Source organism: Hemicordylus capensis, chromosome 4, assembly GCF_027244095.1.
Source record: "Hemicordylus capensis ecotype Gifberg chromosome 4, rHemCap1.1.pri, whole genome shotgun sequence".
NCBI classification, from domain to species: domain Eukaryota; kingdom Metazoa; phylum Chordata; class Lepidosauria; order Squamata; family Cordylidae; genus Hemicordylus; species Hemicordylus capensis.
The window spans coordinates 125426691-125445816 of NC_069660.1; the positions used below are offsets into that span (position 1 = coordinate 125426691).

Genomic DNA, 19126 nt, shown 5'->3' on the forward strand with positions numbered 1-19126 from the left:
TTTTAAAGAGCACGTTATAAGAAAACTTTAAAGCAAGAAGTAAAGTGAAAGAGTTCATGCAAACAGGTTAGAAAATGTAAGACATGTTTATTCAAGGCAGACAGAGAGCCTGAGATTTTAACATAAAGACAAAAGAAGTTTAGTCGTATTTACATTATTTAAAAAATTAAAACAAAGCAGGTCAAGAAAAGACATTAAAACTTGCATAAAGACATCACAAGTGAAGAGGGAAACATGTTAAAGATAAAGTAAAGCAATCCTTTCTTTGTTAAGGTGCAAGGTACATTATATAGCACAAAGTATGAACAGAAAGGCACAATCAGGCTCCAGAAAAGGAGAACCATATATTAGTAGAAAATGCTATTATTTACTATCCGAATGAATCCATTTTTCTTATACAGTATGCCACAGAAACAAATATAATAATTTAACTGGTGTTTTCATAATGTGCAGGAAGCACTAAGGTCCAGATCTAATTTTTTCCTTATTTCAGGAACTTAAAACAACAACAACACCCGTTTCTTTGATCATTTAAATTCTTCAAAGTATTATGGTTCCCAGTACGGCATTAAATAAAAGCTCCCAGTGTTAATAAATAAAAGCATTAGAATAACAAATACCAAGAGAGAAATGGACCAGAAATTGTATTTGGTAGACAAGAGAGGCAAGCAACAAGAACTGTTAATAGGAAGGAAGAGTAACAACAGAGACCAGTCTGTTACATGAGAGTGCAGCAGAGATGTGACTTGTGTATTTTTTTACCTGTTAAGGAGGGATCTTCAGTTCCATCACCTGATAACTGGCCATCAAGTTGAGCATTGTAGGCAGGAGAGCTCAAATGTTCCTCTTGTTCTTTGAGTGATATGGAATTTTTGTATGGTGACTTGTTCAAATTGTCACCAACAACAGTTTGGCCGGGGGTTGTCTGTGGAATTGTAGCTGTTTGGCTGGGTGGCTGATACACCTGGCTGTAAGGACCCACTGGATGATACAAAGGTTTCTCAGTTTTACTGGCTCCTTCTTCAGTACCATCCTCCTCATCCTCATCATCAATGACGACAAGTTCTGCATGGATAATCCCATCATATCCACAGACTGTTTTATTCAGTTCATCATCATCCACATGCTGGTAACCCATGAAAATCATTGTAACAGGTTCAGTATCATCCACATAACATGGCACAGCTTGGACTACACTACAGCTAGAGTCATCATCACTTTTTATTGTGACAGGCGAAGGCCTTTGGTTACTATTCACAGAGTTTCTGAATGCTACACTTTGTTGGTTTTCTCTTGTCTTCTGAAGTGGTTCAGAAGCTTCTTGTATAACTTCTCTTTGCACCGTAGGTGCCGTCTTTTGCAGGGGACTAATCTGCTGAGGCTTTCCTGTTTGTTGAAGGACTGGAGATTGACAATGCTGCTGACAGCCCTCTGAAAGATGGAGGCCATTTTCTTCAATGTGTTGCCTTTTCCCTTTATTATAGGTGGGTTCATTTAAAAAACAGTCTGATCTGCTAGTCTTACTTTGAACAGCATCTTCACCATTTGGTCCCTGGGTTAAATCCTGGGGAGTTATGGGTCTGCAAAACTGATTCGCGTACACAGGCTCATGATATTCAGTGGGAGACTTTGACTGTTTTTCAGTTGCTTGTCTTAAGAGGTCCTCCACTTCGACAGGCGCAAGATCATCAACTTCATTTTTCGTTGCATTTCCATTGGCACTCACTGCATAAACAGACTTTCTGCCATCATCATATACTTTGACTCCTGCACCTTTAAATTCATCTGATGGAAGTGGTATTGTTGACAAAACAGTGCTTTCTCCAGTCTTCATGTCTTTTTCAACTTTTATCTCCATAGCAAACAGCGCTGTTGAAAGAAACACAGTCTTTTTTTTAAAAAGACCATGCAATTGCTAATGATATCTGTTGGTCATGGTGGCAGGCCATGTACAACACCAGCTGCCTATATGTTGGAACATGGGCCACTGATGATAAAGTGTGGTGAGTGATCTGAAGCAATGAATTGGGTGTGTGTGTGTGTGTGTGCTCAACTCTTTTTTGTTTTTTACTTTTTGCAATCCCCTCCTTGCAGCCCTTTTTCTTTTGGTGGGCCTCCAAAGTAAGTCCCTCTGTGTCAAAAGCAGTCCCTCCAACCTGTATCTTCTCTAGTTTAAATCACGACACCCTGCTTCCTACAATTTTGGCATTACCCCTTAGCTCCCATGATCCTTGGAGTGGCTGGAACAATATAGAGGAGTGGCTGGAGCAATCCCATGATCCTTGGATGGCTGGAGCAATATAGCAAATATACTGCAAGCTACCTGGAAGGCCTGTTGCTATTCATGAATTGTGATAAGGTAGCAAAGGGGTCAGTCAGATTGGGCACAATCCTGAGAGCCCACATTCATCAGAGGGCCCACCTGGCCAACCCCTGAAGCCTTTGACCATAGGAAGAAAATCTATTGCAGCCCACTAGGCCTTCCTATTGGAGCCTCTCTTCCTTCAGTGGGCTCCCCACAGCTGGCGGCAGTGTCTGCCTGTGTCCGGTTAGCATTCCTGGGCAAAAGCAGTGCATGTTTGGGCCATGGGGCTAGGTGAGGGGCCAGCATAGGCCTTTGTCCCAGGATCCCCCATAACCTAGTGCCAACTTTGAACCGTGAGGAGATTTTGGGCTTAGCTGAGTAAGAACCTGGGGAGCAGTGCATGGGGGATATAGGGAGCTTGTTGTATTCTATCCAGTATCTTTTATGTTTTGTTGCTTCTCCCTTACCGGATCACAACTCTCTGCATCCTAAAGGTCAGATGGCATGGAAAGCCCTATCAGTTGTTGCTATTGTGTAAGTTTGGTGGTAGCTTTGCGTCAGTTCAAAAGGTGAGTTTCCTGTAGTGGAATGATGAGTAGTTTGGTAAGTAAATAGAGTTTCACAGATTGCCTCTTTCCCAGGTTGTTGTTGTGTAGTAGCTGGTTGTAAACTTTTCTCACTAATCTGTTCATTCTTTCCACTAAGCCATTCCTTTGAGAATGGTACAAGGAAAGAGTCTAGTGTTTTATCCCATGGTTATGCAAGTATTGCTCCATTTCAAAAGAGGTCAGCTGTGTATCTTTTATGTTTTGTTGTTTAGAAGTTTGTCCCAGTGGGGATCCTGTAGAGAGTGTGGGGGTGGAGTCAGAAAGGAAAAGGGAGGGAAAGGAGAAGGGCACAATGGAGTTGTTTCTGAATAAACTCTTAGTTAAATCTGTATAAGATTACTTTGTGTTTGTGAGGGAAGCAGCTATAAAACATTTGGCGATGAAAGTGAGATTCTGAGCCATGCTGCACTGGGCATTCAGGGAACAACAGAGTCCAGGATTGATAAGAAAAAAGTACCTTCAGGGGATGAGCAGGTCGGGAAGCTGGAGAAACAATCAGCAGCAGAAATAGTATAAAGCACTTCAGGAATGTAGGCCCAGTAATGCAATGAAATGAAGTTGCAAGAACATTCACAAGCTTTGCAGGCTCACATGCTTAGCTGGTTCAAAAACACACCGCCAAATGTTTTATAGTTGCTTCCTTCACAAACACAAATTAATCTTATATACATTTAATCAAGAGTTTATTAAAAAAACAACACAACAACTCCATTTTCTCCACCTTTCCCTCCCTATTCCTTTTGGACTCCACCCCCACACTCTCTACTGGATCCCCACTGGGACAAATGTGTAAACAACAAAACATAAAAGTTACACAGCTTACCTCATTTGAAATGGAGCTGTATTTGCATAACCATGGGATAAAACATAAGACCTTTTCCTTGTGGGAAGAATGAACAGATTAGTGAAACAAAGTTTACAACTGGCTGCTACACAACAACCTGTGAAATCTGTGAAACTCTATTTGCATACCAAACTACTCCTCATTCCACTGTAGGAACTCACCTTTTGAACTGATGCAAAGCTATCACCAAACTTACACAATAGCAACAACTTATAGGGCTTTCCATGCCATCTGACCTTTAGGATGCAGAGAGTTGTGATTGGGTAAGGGAGAAGCAACAAAAATATAAATTGTATGTGGATCAGAAACGGGGTGCAAAACAACAAGCATTTCAGGTGGGGGACTGTTCAAGTACGGCTGCCTTATAAAGTGAGAAAGGGATGTTCCTGATATTCTGGACCAAAACAAATAATTGAAATCTGAGGAGATTCTGTCATATTGGATGATGGAAAGAAATGGCACTGTTTCCATCACGTATACCATGAGAAAAAAGGGAAGGGATTCTGGTCTCGAGAGAGGAACTGGAGGGGACTTTGATCTTGCCTCCTTACAAAGGAGGCTGATGAAAATGATGGACAATCCTCTTTACCAGAAAGAACATCACTAACAGCTGCTGTGCCAGAGAACCTAAGAATTAGGATAAGTGTGTGTGACAGGAGACCACCTAAAAGACTTCAACACTTTTTCACTGAATTTGAAGTCAATTCAATTCTGGTTATAAAGTGGAGGGATGTGTTGTATTCTATCCAGTATGTTTTGTTGTTTAGAAGTTTGTCCCAGTGGGGATCCTGTAGAAAGTGTGGGGGTGGGGTGAGAAAGGAAAAGGGCGGGGAAGGACAAGGAGAAATGGAGTTGTTTCTGAATAAACTCTTAGTTAAATCTATATAAGATTACTTTGTGTTTGTGAGGGAAGCAGCTATAAAACAGAGCTGCCTCTCCTTTCTTCCATAGATGCTTCCCTGTTAAAGGTAAAGTGTGTTGAGTTGTACCACCCTGCAATTCCACCTTACTGTCCCCAACCTGTTGAAGGTAAGAGATGCTGCTCAGATGGTGTTGGCCACACTGTTCTTCTGCTGGAGAAAATATCTAGGCATTGCATTGGTGGCCATGTCCACTGCCTGCTCTTTAGAGGCAGGGGAAAACCCCACAATGGCTATAGTGCTGTGCTACCATTTCCTCCCAGCTTAAATGGTTAGGACGATCCTCAGGACAATAAGATTATCCTGATATTGGGACTGAAGCTGAAAGAAAGTAGCTTGCCTAAAGCCACCTAGGTTTGTGGCAGAGGCAAGGTTCAAACCACGGAGGTCCTGGTTGTTCTTGGCCACCATACTACAAGAATGGCATAGGCAGTGGTGGTAAGAATGAGGAGCCCGTCATGAACGTGGCAAAGTGTAGCTAGGGCTGCGTCAGCAAGGTCCATTCCTGTCACTGGGATAACATCAGGGAAGTTGATTCCGCATAGAAAAGGGCACTCTGTGGATCTCAGGTTCTACCTGCTTGCAAAGCTGTCAGGGGAAATTATCCATTTGCTGACCTCAAGTTTTTCTGTTATAATATCAGGAAGGAACTGGTTTGCACTCGGTCTTTGCCAATACTCAAGTGCTAAGCTGGGTATTTCAAAGTGTTTGTTTACTCAGAGCTTTTCTACTCAATGCCTTCCTCTTGCACCATTTGATATGGCTTACATACAAAAATTAGAAAGGGAATAATATTCATACTATCTCAAGCCCTGAATGTCAAGGCAGGAATCTATGTTGCTTCTGTTTAGTCCTGGTAGGTGCAGGGGTGGCCTCACAACCCTGGTGGGGGCCAGCACCCTCTCAAAACTGGCCTCTGCAAGTGTAAAAGTGGCATGATGGGGAACAGGAAGGAGGGAGGGTTGCCAGAAGCCCCCTCTTCCCCCCTTGTGCTTCTTGCAAGCATTGCAAGGAATGTGAGGAGAGGCATTCCTCGCAAAGATCAGATCAGTCCCAAGAAGCTTCTCTAATGGCAGGGGCATCTTGCCACCCTGCTGGTGCCCCAGTAATCCACCACCTGAGGTTGACTGCCTCACCATGCCTCATGAAAGAGCTGCTCCTGGGTAGGTGATGATTACTTCTGTTCCATGCAATAGATCTCTAATCATGAAAACTATAAGATTGCAATCTTAAGGGTGCAACCCCTGTTGAATACATGGAACTTATTTCTGAGTAAATATGGATAGGATTGTACTAGGAGTTTAAGAAGAAAGTCCTAGCAAGTGGAAAGCAAGGCTAAAAGAGAGAGAAAGATAAATTTTCCCAGCTGCACCAGGGTAAACCCAGCTTCCACTCCAGTGATGCTTATACACAAGAAGGCACTGTGTGCAGCCAGTACCATGTGCTCAGACTTGAGATTCATAGAGTTTAGCATTCATGTTGGGAAAATGGATGGGAAAGGTGCACCCTCTCATACATCTTGTGAAAAAATATTTGCACATTGCATTCACAGTGGCAGGAACATGGTGATGGGTTGGAGGATATAGTCCAGTGGAAACATTTCCACATCGGTCACCTTCCTCCTCCAGTTATTTATTTACATTTTATATCCCGCTCTTCCTCCAAGGATTCCAGAGCAGTGTACTTAAGTTTCTCCTCACAGTCATCCAGCAAGTTTCATGGCTTAATGGGGATTTGAACTCGAGTCTCCCCTGTCCTAGTCGGGCACTCTAAACACTACACCACGCTGGCCTGTGGTTACAGTTACAGTAGCACTCATTACTAACTATATACACATGCAGAGGGCGAAGGTCTGGATTTGTCCTCCCCTGCTCCTCTTCTCATCGCATGATCCAGCATGGGTTTGTGAATGCAGAAGTGCTGTTCTGCATGCATGTGACTGCATAAGAGTGATGCAGCCACTAGCCTCATTCACCTATGCATGATCACATCTCCAGTTGCATGAGTGTAGCTCTTTGAAAAGCACAAGTTGTGCCAATCAGCTGACAGACAGAGAGTGGGAAGGTCTGAATCCAGTCCTGCTTCCCCTTGAACAGCAGAGCAGTTCTGCTTGTGATCTTCTAAGAGGACTTTGTGAGGGTAGCTCTAGTAGCTGGATTGAGAGAGGAACCATATGGGCAACTCTCATTGGCCTGAATGCTTCCTCCATCCAGCTAAGGATTCTCTACCAGTACATGTTTCTGTCTGGACTGGAACGACTGGATGTAGGAGAACTACTACAATGTCAACTGGTTCCCAGAAAGAAAAGTTAAGTCATTCTTTTCACATGCTCAACTCATTTCCCAAACTTGAAATCACACTCTTTCAAACTGGACTGCTGAACTGTACCTCTTCGGTTTTCTTCATCATCCTCTGGTTCTAGATGTCTTGTCCTTTTGAGTGCAGAAGGTCTGAAAGATTTTGGGAGATCAGGAATATTGGCATAGATGTAATCAGCTGACTCTGTGAAAAGAGGTAAATGTCAACACATTTCTTTCTGGTATTGTGGCTAAATAGTTGAAAATTCAGTGCTTTGGTCAAACATACCTTCTTTAGTCTCTGTTTTTTCTACCTTCACAGACTAAGAAGAAACAGCAACAAAAATTGTGATTTTTAAATAGTTTTAAGAAATTAAGATAAACTGATTTCTGTTATCCTTTAATGTTTTGCATAGAGCAGCTTGTAGCTGTGCAACTCAATCCTCTGCATAATTACTTGGGGGGGGGGAAATCCCACTGCTTGCTATGGGTTTACTTCCAAGTAAGTGTGTAACAAAAGTAATTCCTCTAAAGATATCTGCAGATAAAATTTTTTAACCTACGTGGACAGACACCAATGGAATAGCATCATTTACTTAATAAGTCATAGCCTATCTTTTAGGCTTACACCCTATCTTGGAGATGCCAGGGAGGGAACTTGGACCCTAGATGCTTTTCTCAGAGCAGCTCCATCCCCGAAGGGGAATATCTTACAGTACTCACAGATCAAGCCTCTCATTCATATGCAACCAGGATGGACCCTGCTTAGCTAAGGGGACAAGTCATGCTTGCTAACACAAGACCAGCTCTCCTCCTTAGTGTTTAGGAAATGTTTAGATGTATCGGTGCAGGGTGAATCTCCAATCAGACATTATATGCACATACATTGAACATGCAAAGTTGTCTTATGCTGAGTCAGACTATTGGTCCACCTAGTTCAGTATAGAGTATGCTGACTGCTAGTAGCTCTCCAGGGCTTCAGGCAGACATCTTTCCCCATCCTACCTAGAGATGTCAGGGACTGCACTTGGGATTTTCTGCAGGCAGTGCTCTACCACTGAGATATAGCCCCTCCACAACCTACAATTGTGGAGCAGTTTCTATGTGCCCTTGTGAGATCTATAATGTACAGAGGGTATTTGACCCCAATTCAGCTGTGGTCATGGGCAACTAATTGTGCACAGCTTGTAGCCCTAGATGGAGATACACAACTTGATCTGCATTAAAATATGAATCCAGCTAGTTCAATGGATCTGGATTAGTATCACAGTTTTGATGGGTGTGTGTGTACCCAGATGAGTAGCTGCATTCAGAATGACTGAATGGTAGTCTGCTTCCATACACACTTCTCCCTTGCTGGCTCTGGCTGATTGTTTGGGGATGAGATTGCAGCTCAGTATTAGAACACTGCATGTTGAAAGCTCCAGGAAAGTCTTTGGCACCTCCTTTTTCAGCCCTTTAGAGTTTGATTGGTTAAGGTCAACAAAGGGTTCCCAACCTTGGGTTCTCAGATATTGTTGGACTAAGACATTGTTGGATTATTGGGGACTCAAGGTTTGGAACTCCTGGTGTTTTCAATGTGAAGCTAGATGGGTCAGTGGTCTGACTTTGCAGAAGGCATCTACTTCTGTTTCTAGTCAACAGGGTACTCTTGGATGATCTGAGATAAGGGGGATGATGTGACTTCATGGGTGCACATTTCCTACTACTAACTAACTGGAAAAGAGGCACCTTTTTAAAGTGGTGGCTCTCTTTATTTTGATCAGGGTGAGAGCAACTGTGCTTATTCTTCCCAGCAGAGCACCTTTCCCAGTGGCTGTTGCCGATGTGTTTCGTTTTAGATGGTGAGCCCCTTTGGCACAGGGAACAGATTCGCATTTCTTTTGTTATGTAAACAACTTTGAGAACTTTGTTATTGGAAAGCATTATATAAATATTCTAAATAATAATACATGGTCACGTGTACTTCTGCGTTAGTGGTACCAGTCTGGCATTCCAGTTGCCAAAGTTAATGTTGGCAGCAGGGGAAATCACTGCACCACACTCTTTCTGTGTATCAAGATGTTCCCTTTTCATTTGGGTTTCCAAACTGAGTTTTAATGATTGGTCAATTTGATTTGTGATTCCAGGATGTAAAGACAGTGTCTGGCATCCAGACTAACAATGCACTTATGCAACAATGTTGCGCTAGGGCAAGAAAATAGCATTGCCATGAAATGATAGGGTTTTTGGAACTGAATTTTTATAGAAAAGTACCCTGCGAAACGTATTTGGTGTGCCACAGTTTGCACACCTTGAGCTAGCACAACAATGTTTGTGCTAGTGCAACACAAGTTAGGAACACAAACTCCAGATTTAGCACAGCTAGTTAGTGCAACAGCCTTGCAGTAGCACAACACATTTGTGGAAGTGCTTCGTGAGTCTGGGTGTCAGCCCGTGTTCCTAAGAAAGGGCTTTTTGTTTGTGGCTGCTCCTGTCCTGTGATGTCCTTATTGAGGAAAGGGCTGTCCTGTGATGTCCTTATTGAGGAAAGGAAACCGCTCAGGGCTGTGAGGGCATTAGCTATTCTTTACTATAGCAAATGCATACTGTTCCCAGTGCAGGCCTGTTTGACTTTCAGGACACATTTGTGAGCTTGTTTGTATGTTCAGGTTTTTATATGAAGGGTGAATAGAATGCCACCCCCTACATATGTACCTGGCATCTTGCCAGCATAGATACAGTTAATGATTAACATTATTCTATGCTAACATAATGTCACAGTTCACAGCAGAAAGGACGATCTAGCAATACACAGCTAAATGTGGGAAAGCATTTCTGTGGCATAGAATGGATTTGCAAAGTGCAGGTGTACTGATCGGATCAGATGCAGGTGCACTGATTGTTCTAATAGCCTTGATCTTGAGATATATCCTCTGCATCATTCAGAGTGTCTTCACTACCACAAGGCTTAATCTTGGTACTTCCAGTGCCAGACTTGGTTCCTTTGCACTCTTTTCCTGATTCATCCCTGCCTGTACCTTAACTGACCATATTTTCAAAGAGACATATATTTCATATCAGAAACAGTGTGTTAAAATTAGATTCTGACCTTTATGATATCTTCTGTTGTCCTTTCAACTAACTTAAGCTTCTTTAATATGGCCTTTTCTTTAGCTGAGATTGTCAGCTCCTCTTTCTCGAGAGTCTCAATTTCCTTTTCAAGTCTGTGAACATATGAAATAATCTTTAACAGGACTGACTGCAATGAAGAGAACTTTATTAAAGGTGCAAGCTACAATGATGGGTCTCATTCCAAGCCCAGATTGATCAATGGTCCCCAAAATGTGAGCTGGGAAAATTACAGGTAACTTACGCACAAGCTCTTTTCTCTGGAATTGCCATTTCGCTCTTTCACTTTTTAATGGAACAGCCATATTATGTTGTCAGAGAGTTGCAGTCCAGTGTTTTGTGCATGTCCCTCCCATGTTTTTCCAGACCTGATTTGTGGCAATTTGTTCACAATCAAACACAACTGCAGCTCCAGCCTATCCAGTGAGGCCAGAAAGAGCTACTAAGGATTTTTTTTTAAAAGCGTCCTTGTGCTTTTAAATTAAATATTTCCTTTTTGCAGATCCCACCCATGCTATTGCTTCCTGTTGATCCTGGTAAATGAGCAATTACTCCTTGAGCAACTTCTCTGAATTGCCCCAATGTCAGTGTCTGCTCCCATAGAGGGAAGCATGAACGTATGGTTTCCTATCATTATTTTTTCTTAGCCATTTTAATTCAGTTTCCAGCTTACTGTGGAACAGCAGTGCCTCAGCGCCACTGCAGGGCACTAATATGGAAGCAACTGCACACTGAGCGCCAGCTATTCAGAAGCAGAGAACAGGAGCCTTATCAAGCACAACTGCTGAATGAAACCTTAGTTCCACTTCCTACATATCTCCCATTAAGAGTACAGAGTAATACTGAACTGAGTCAGGGCATAGGGCAGGTTGTTCAATCTATATTTTGTGCATTATCTCTTTACTGTGTTGGTACTACATAACAGGACCATATATGAGAGTAAATGTTCAGAAGAATATATTCCTTCAATTAATTGTAATGTGTTCTCTTGAAATGGAATTCATTTATTGAGTTTTGGCATGAATGCATGTCTAGCTGCCAAAATTAATCTGATTTTTTGAAACTGTTGCTTAAAAAAACAAACTACTCACAGCATCACTGGTGGTTATTTCTGCTGTCGAGTTGCTCTTGCTTTATTTTAAGCAAAATACATTATCAATACTGAGTAAAGTGGTACTTGCTTGTCTTTATGCCCTTGCATACCATTTCCTTTGCAACATGATAATCTCTGTCTAGGAAGTGAACTGAATTTCTTTGTATTCCTTTTGGCAGGTAACCTTTCTGATTTTATGCTGATGACATTTGTGAGGATCTGTTGGCATCTATTCCAGTAAAAGTCAGGATACCCTTTTGGTATTGCATCAAAATGGAACCCTTCTGGAAGAGACAATGGTTTGGAAGAGGGGAAGGTAAAAAAACAACTGAGCAGGGGAACAAGGCTCAGTCATCCAAGGTCACTGTGGCTGGGGATGATGGGAGTTGTGGTCCAATAACATCTGGGCACCCATGGTTGGGAGCCTACTATACAAAGGCCTTAAAGTATAGATGAAAATGCAATGTGTACATGCAGCAAATTAACATCTTCCATTGTGTGCATGAGACTGGTGCCTGTGCTGACGCTGGCCACAGATTCCTATTGTGCCATTTTTGCTTGCTGTTGTGTTCTATGTGAAGCAGCCTTGAATAACACAGATGTTGTTTTTAGTACTGCCTGCTAGGCTCTTGTAGGGTATTGGTTAAACTAAGGAATTTTGAGAGAAAGTTTTAATAAAGAACATGGAGGATTTAAACAGGTGCGCCTTGGTAACATAAAGGAGAGGAAAGATTGTGTCGTCTAGACAGTGTTGACTCCTGGAGACCACAGAGCCATGTGGTTTTCTTGGTAGAATACAGGAGTGGTTTACCATTGCCTTCTCCCACACAGTATGAGATGATGCCTTTCAGCACCTTCCTATATTGCTGCTGCCTGATATAGGAGAAGAATGTGCACGGAACCACGCGAGGGTGGCTCGATGGTGGGGTGTGTGTGTCACACTTTAGGGGTGTGGAAAGGTGTACTTACTCCTCCCTTTGCTTTCTCTCCTCCGGCACCTGGTATTCCCCAAGTCCTATGGGGCAGCAGGGAAGTACACTGCCACCCCGTAGGACTTGGGAAATACCGAGCGCTGGTGGGGCGGGGGGAAGCAGATGGGAGGGGTAAGTGCACCCTCCCCCACCCTTAAAGTGCGACCCCCTCCCCGCCTTTGAACTTGAAACCGTCTGGTGCTTGAACCCTGTTCGGAGGCCTGTAAAAGGGCCTCCGATCAGGTTCGTGTGCATCCCTAATAGGAGTTCCCTATATTCTGGGAAACACACCTGGGGGGATTTGAACCAACAGCCTCCTGCTCTCTAGGCAGGTTGCTTTCCCCACTGTGCCATTAGATGGCCCCTTGGTAACATGGCGGGGTTTATTCTGATGTTAATTCCATGCTCCAAATCCTTCCTGCTCTCAGGATGTGGGAAGCTATTTTCACTATTGATGAGAGACCTGTGTTGATTAGAGCATCTCCGACACTTTAAGCATATTGACCTGAAACTTAGATGTTAGCTGAACAGGACATGGAAAATAAGGATTTCTGTTGAATTCAAAACTAGTCACATTCTGTTGAACAAAACAAATCCCTATATTAAAAACTATTTCAACATCCTATATCCAAGACTTGATCTCCACTAACATAAAAGTCAACATCTTCAGTTTCTGTCACTTGAAAGTAATGATTTAGAAAACAAGATGAAATCCTAACCATCTGTAGGACATTCAAAATCTGATCTTTTAAAATGATGCTTTTTTCAAGCAACAACTACCACCCCAAATCACCTTAGCCTTATTACTGAACTGACAGAATACAATAGCTGGCCCAGAGACATTAATCCCCCTGTTGAGAACAGAAAATTGATCTGATCATAGAGCTTTTCATAGCAGAGCAGTAAAAAAGATTTCAGGTGTACTTGAGAATATTTTGTTCCAGCCCATTCATCCGTTGCTGATCCTCTTGATTCTGGTTTTGCATTTCTTCTTGTTCTTTTGGAGTAAGAGTATTTAGTCCATCCCAGAGCCATTTCTCACGCAGGGCTTTTTTCTATGTGTGCGTATATAGAAAAAGAATCCCCATTAGTAATTTTCTTCATCTGTCATACGTCTAGCAAAAATCCCCATATTGGCTGCACCCTGTTGCATAGTCAGGCTGTAGGATCTGCATGACACCACAGGGTGATTGTTCATCTATAGGACCAAAGGAGTGTTACCACCTCTGTGCTATTGTGAATTTCACCATTCCTGCTTAATATAAACTAATCTGTGACACCCTCCTCTTTCCTTCCCTTTCCAATGGGAGGAACAATTGGACCAATCACAATTAGGTGCCGGCATGGGAATTTATCCTAGTTTGGTGTGTTAGGACCACACCAGGCATCTAGGAAACATTTCTTGAAAACGTAGGTTGGAAATGATGTGGGGTGGGTGGGGAAGCCATAACAGGCATCACAAGTTGGGTGAGCACAGTTGGGTGAGCACAGCCAGATTTCCTCATATGCACATTCTGGTGCTACCAAGGTCCTCTTCATTGGCTAGAGGATATTTAGGAAATTCAGTTCAAATTTTTGGTAGATAAGATTTCTCGAGTGAGTACAGCCAACTGCTTTGCCCTGCAGGAGCGGTGCATGTCCCAAGAAGCCCCACCCAGTTGCGGATGCCATGTGTGTGCTGGTGCAGTGTGGGGCTTCTTGGGAAGTGCACCACCCCAGCAGGAAGCTGCATGGAGTGGTGGAGAGCAGGTCCTATCTCTTAAAGCTCCTAGGCCCTGCTCTGAAATATGCTTAGACTACAGTTCGTGCGCATCCCTACATGGTTTCCCTTCTCCTTCCCTGTATTCCTCATGCAAATCTTCTTCCTTTTCCATAGTCTAGTTTAACCATGGTGGAGTCTTTGTCACATCTGCATTGCTGCTAACCATAATTAATATCAACCAAGATTGCCCTTATAACCAGAGTCTGCAACTAGCTTTTAAAGTGGGTTTTCTAATCCTGGCTATGCTTAGAAATCATAGATAATGCTGGTTATGAGGGAATTTTGTTTGCATTTTGTATGATTAGTGCTGATGCAGAAAGAGTGCTATATCATGGATAAAGCAAGGAGAACTGATGCAGGAGAAGGGAGGAAGACAAAAAATGAACCCCTTACACTTGCAGCATGCTCCTAATTTGCTAAGCATGGCTAGGAATGTTAACTGTGTAATGGGCCAATAAGCTAATGACTGGTGGTAGCAGCAAAAGGATCAGGAGAAGAAAAGACATGAAGATGTGTATGGATCTGAAAACTGTGGTAGTAATGAGAAAAGAGTGCATTTGCAGGATACAAGGGATGCGGATTTTGATCATTACATAAGAACAGCTCTGCTGGATCAGGCCCAAGGCCTATCTAGTCCAACTTCCTGTTTCACACAGTAGCCCACAGATGCCTTTGGAGAGCCAAGAGGCAAGAGGTGAGGGCATGCCCTCTCTCTTGCTGTTGCTCCGCTGCAACTGGGAGATTTGTGCCAGGGATGATTTATATATGCACCCTAATTCCCAATCACTCATCACCATCACTCATCACTTGATATTCAGCTGAATGTTTGAACTGTCTCAATGAAAAATCATCGTGTTTGAGTTGATGATATGAAAGTTCTATCTATGGTGTTGAATAATCTGATTGCTCATTTACACGTGTGCCAGTTCATGTTGATCTTGGCAGTGAGTGCTAAACATTTATGTGTGAACAGCCTAACATTTTGCAAACTCCTGAAATAGAGACAATATCTCATTATACTTATTTATTGCATACTGGGAACAGAACAGTTACAGCTGCCTTTTGGTATCCTGGTAGAGTTGCCCTTGGGTGTTCAGATTCTGGAAACGTGACTCTGATAGAATGCAGCCTTTGTTTGTTAGAAGATGTATCTGATATAGAAACATCTTAAATGCCACCATAGCTGGTGATATCTTGCACAGAATAGAGACCGCTATCACAGTGTGATGCGATAAGACTTTCAGAATGGCGTGTATGCTGGAATGATACATTTGCCTCTTGTGGTTTTGCATTCCACCACATCACTGCTATTCAGGCAGTAGCATGAACCTCTGTCATCAAGGCCCCTTGTATGCGTGGGATGCTGATGCACGCTGGTCTGTGAGCTAGCGAGAAGCAAACAATTCCCATAATGCTTCCTTCACAGCCAAACATTCTGTAATCTGAAGTAAATCTTGCTTGAATCTTGATGTCTATAGTAGTTTATATACAATAGAAGGGACACTTCAGATCTTCTTAAAAGATCCTGTTAAGAATCTAAGACCAAAGAGTGGGTTTTTTTTGCTGATATCTCAGTAACAATCTCCTAGAAGGGAAATGTACAGCCTGCGACCTTTATGAGATAGTAGTCAACAACTTATAAGCATGTTTTTATCCATGAGTAGAAGAGGGGATAATGGGGTACAACAATCTGACATCAAAGAACCTGTAAAATAGATTGCATGTCCTCCTACATGTTCATAACAATATAAGACTCTACAGGTGAAACTCGGAAAATTAGAATATCGTGCAAAAGTCCATTAATTTCAGTAATGCAAATTAAAAGGTGAAACTGATATATGAGACAGACGCATTACATGCAAAGCGAGATAAGTCAAGCCTTAATTTGTTATAATTGTGATGATCATGGCGTACAGTTCATGAAAACCCCAAATCCACAATCTCAGAAAATTAGAATATTACATGGAACCAAGAAGACAAGGATTGAAGAACAGAACAATATCGGACCTCTGAAAAGTATAAGCATGCATATGTATTCAGTACTTGGTTTGGGCCCCTTTTGCAGCAATTACTGCCTCAGTGCGGCGTGGCATGGATGCTATCAGCCTGTGGCACTGGTGAGGTGTTATGGAAGACCAGGATGCTTCATTAGCGGCCTTCAGCAATTCTGCATTGTTTGGTCTCATGTCTCTCATCCTTCTCTTGGCAATGCCCCATAGATTCTCTATGGGGTCAGGTCAGGCGAGTTTGCTGGCCAATCAAGCACAGTACACTGTATACTTTTCAGAGGTCCAATATTGTTCTATTCTTCAATCCTTGTCTTATTGGTTCCATGTAATATTCTAATTTTCTGAGATTGTGGATTTGGGGTTTTCATGAGCTGTATGCCATGATCATCACAATTATAACAAATTAAGGCTTGACTTATCTCGCTTTGCATGTAATGCGTCTGTCTCATATATCAGTTTCACCTTTTAATTTGCATTACTGAAATTAATGGACTTTTGCACGATATTCTAATTTTCCGAGTTTCACCTGTATTAGTTCACAAACTGTATATTATTTGCCCTCTCAATAATCCTGAGAGCATTCTTGTTTTAAAAACCAAGCTCCCATCTAGGATTTTCAGACGTAGGATGTTGTGGATGAAAGCGTATGGGGAAAGGCTCATATGTAGCACAAATTAAGAATACACTCCACATGGTGCGAATAGATGAGGCTGTTGTGAGGTACAGTCACACTTCATGGAAGATGTGGCCCTCATCCCCTTTTGCCTACCAATCTGACAATTTCCCCAAAGAATGCCCTACATGTAGGCTTACATCTTTTGTTTCTAATGTCTGCAGTATTTTTGACTGAAAAGGATTTGAGGAGCAGAATTTGCCATTAAAGTAGGTTGAGTTGTATTCCATCTCTGCTCAATCAATGCTGCATTCATTATGGATGTTATGGGAATTCTGTGAAAGTAAGCTTATTTTTGTGTGTCTGGAGATTAATCTTCAAAGAAGCACATAGGAACCTAGCTGTGAGATACGCATTAATATCAGTGGGAGATCCAAACCGGCATCCTTGTTTCCAGCTTTTCTGTGTGTAACCAAGGGCAGATCTGACCTTTATTATGAGAAAGAACTGTTCACTAAACTCTAGTTCCTACAGTGATTCACTATTTTCTAATTACTGGATTATTGAATTAATTCAAGCTGCCTGCCTCTTTAATTATATTTTATTAGAGCAGTGCAATAGAATCTAAATCCCTATATAATAATAATTTGCATAATCATCTTTATTAGCAATAATACTAATAATATTCACTGTTGGATTAAAATAGGAAATTATAGATGTGACGACAATAATATCACTAGAGAACTGAGACGCATTACGGACATACAGTGCTATATTCCATCCAGTCCATGGCATAGTTTGAATAATTAAATAATGTAAGTAATAACAAGGTGTCTCCTTAGTTATATGTTGGAATTAATATAGCAGTAGTTCCCATGAAGAAGTGGTACAGAAGAAGATACAATAATTATATGTTGGATAATGGGTGGGTTCTCATGATCCCCGTGATGCTGATGAACTGGGAAATAGAGATTCCCAAGGTGTGCAAGCTCCCAATTTCTGGTTGTAAGAACCTATAATTTGTTGGTGATGTTGGGTTAGCATTGCAACCCAACCAACATTTAATGGAACAAACTTAAATCAAATGCTAGATCCCAACCCAATATTGCTGAACATTTCTAGGTTTTTATGGCTGAAAATCAGGAATGTCTTTGTCACCAAATTCTCTTATTTTCTGATTTGCTGGCATTGTGGGGATCGTGAAGATCTGCCCATAGTAAACAAACCACACTCATTTGTGCAGTGCAAATTGAATAGGACTAGTAAGTGTGTTTAGGACTTTAGCCCTAGATTGAGAAGCTAACGGGGCTGTACAAGGCTTCAGTGATCGGACTGAGGTCAAATTGAATCTGCCTGATTCAGTCCAAAATGAACCACAGCCTGGCTTGTGTTAAATCAGAATGGATTGATTTGGCCCCAGTTTGACCACTGAAACTTCACCTTGTTTGACCATGGTCCTAACTTATTGGACTGGGCAAGAGTTGGAGACAGGGTATGGACTTGCGGGAACAACAACCGGCTTTTAAAAGACTCTCTGGGTAGTGTACCCCCTAATTACCCAGAAAATGAGCGTACGTTCTTCTACAAGATCCCCACCACACGTTAAGGTCATCTGAGGAGGTCTGTCTCCAGTTACCACCAGTTCGTCTGGTGGTGACTCAGAGGCGGACCTTCTCTGTAGCTGCCCTGGGGCTGTGAATGCACTCCCAGTAGAAATCCATAACCTGAATTCACTACCGGCCTTCGGAAGAGCCCTTAAAACCTATCTGTGTGGTCTGGCTTTCCAGGGTTTTTAATTTGTTGTAAATTGTTTTTAATTGCTGTAAGCGTTCGGCCTGGTTCTCCAGGGGTTTTAACTGTTTAAATGTTTTAACTGTTAATTAGTTTTATGCTGTTTTTATAGTTTTGATTTTAATAGTTTTGTTTTTACTTTGATGTAAACTGCCCTGAACCATTTTTGGAAGGGCGGTATATAAATCGAATGAATGAATGAATGAATGAATGAATAAATAAATAAATAAAAATGGTGCAGGGCTTTGTGGGACTTTTTCTAGGGCTGTGATTTTTCTTCAAATCTTTGAGAGACTGAAATATCTTAATCCAGTAATTAGAAAGACCAGAGTCTCAAATAATGTGAGTCTTCAGTCTTTCTAACTGCTGGATTAAAATATTGCAATCTCTCAAAAAAGGATCCATTATTGCAACCCCTTTAAACCTTGCATGGAGTAGGTTGGTGGGCCTTTCACTCAAGCATAGCGTAATGATTTGAGTGTTGGATTAGGATGGGTGAGACTCTGGTTCAAACATCCACTGACACATGAAGTTCATAAGTGACCTTGGGCCAGTCACTGTCTCCCTGCCTAACCTATCTCACAGGGCTGACATGAGGACAAATAAGATTAGGTGGAACAAGTACCTAGAGGGGGCCGTTGTTATTAGCAGACTAGCAGATCGTGGTTTTGTGTATCTATGGTTGGGTCCTAGAGACCCAGTTTCTTTACCTGTGGACAGAGGCGTAACTAGGGAAAACAGCGCCCGGGGCAAGCACTGAAATGGCGCCCCCCCCCCAAACATACTACATTATACTTAGGTT

The 19126-nt window shown here is 42.1% G+C and overlaps 1 protein-coding gene across 4 annotated transcripts in view; it reads right to left on the reverse strand.

The window, feature by feature from the left end:
- The window catches only part of PALMD (palmdelphin), a 95407-nt gene that overhangs the window by 8199 nt on the left and 68082 nt on the right, over positions 1-19126 (reverse strand). For all 4 annotated transcript variants that reach the window (XM_053248078.1, XM_053248079.1, XM_053248077.1 and 1 more), the window contains 5 exons: positions 13074-13204; positions 10066-10180; positions 7264-7297; positions 7066-7179; positions 763-1869 (listed from right to left, as the gene is read on the reverse strand). In XM_053248078.1, the coding sequence (XP_053104053.1) occupies positions 763-1869; positions 7066-7179; positions 7264-7297; positions 10066-10180; positions 13074-13204 (1501 nt within the window). The remainder of the gene's footprint in view (positions 1-762; positions 1870-7065; positions 7180-7263; positions 7298-10065; positions 10181-13073; positions 13205-19126) is intronic.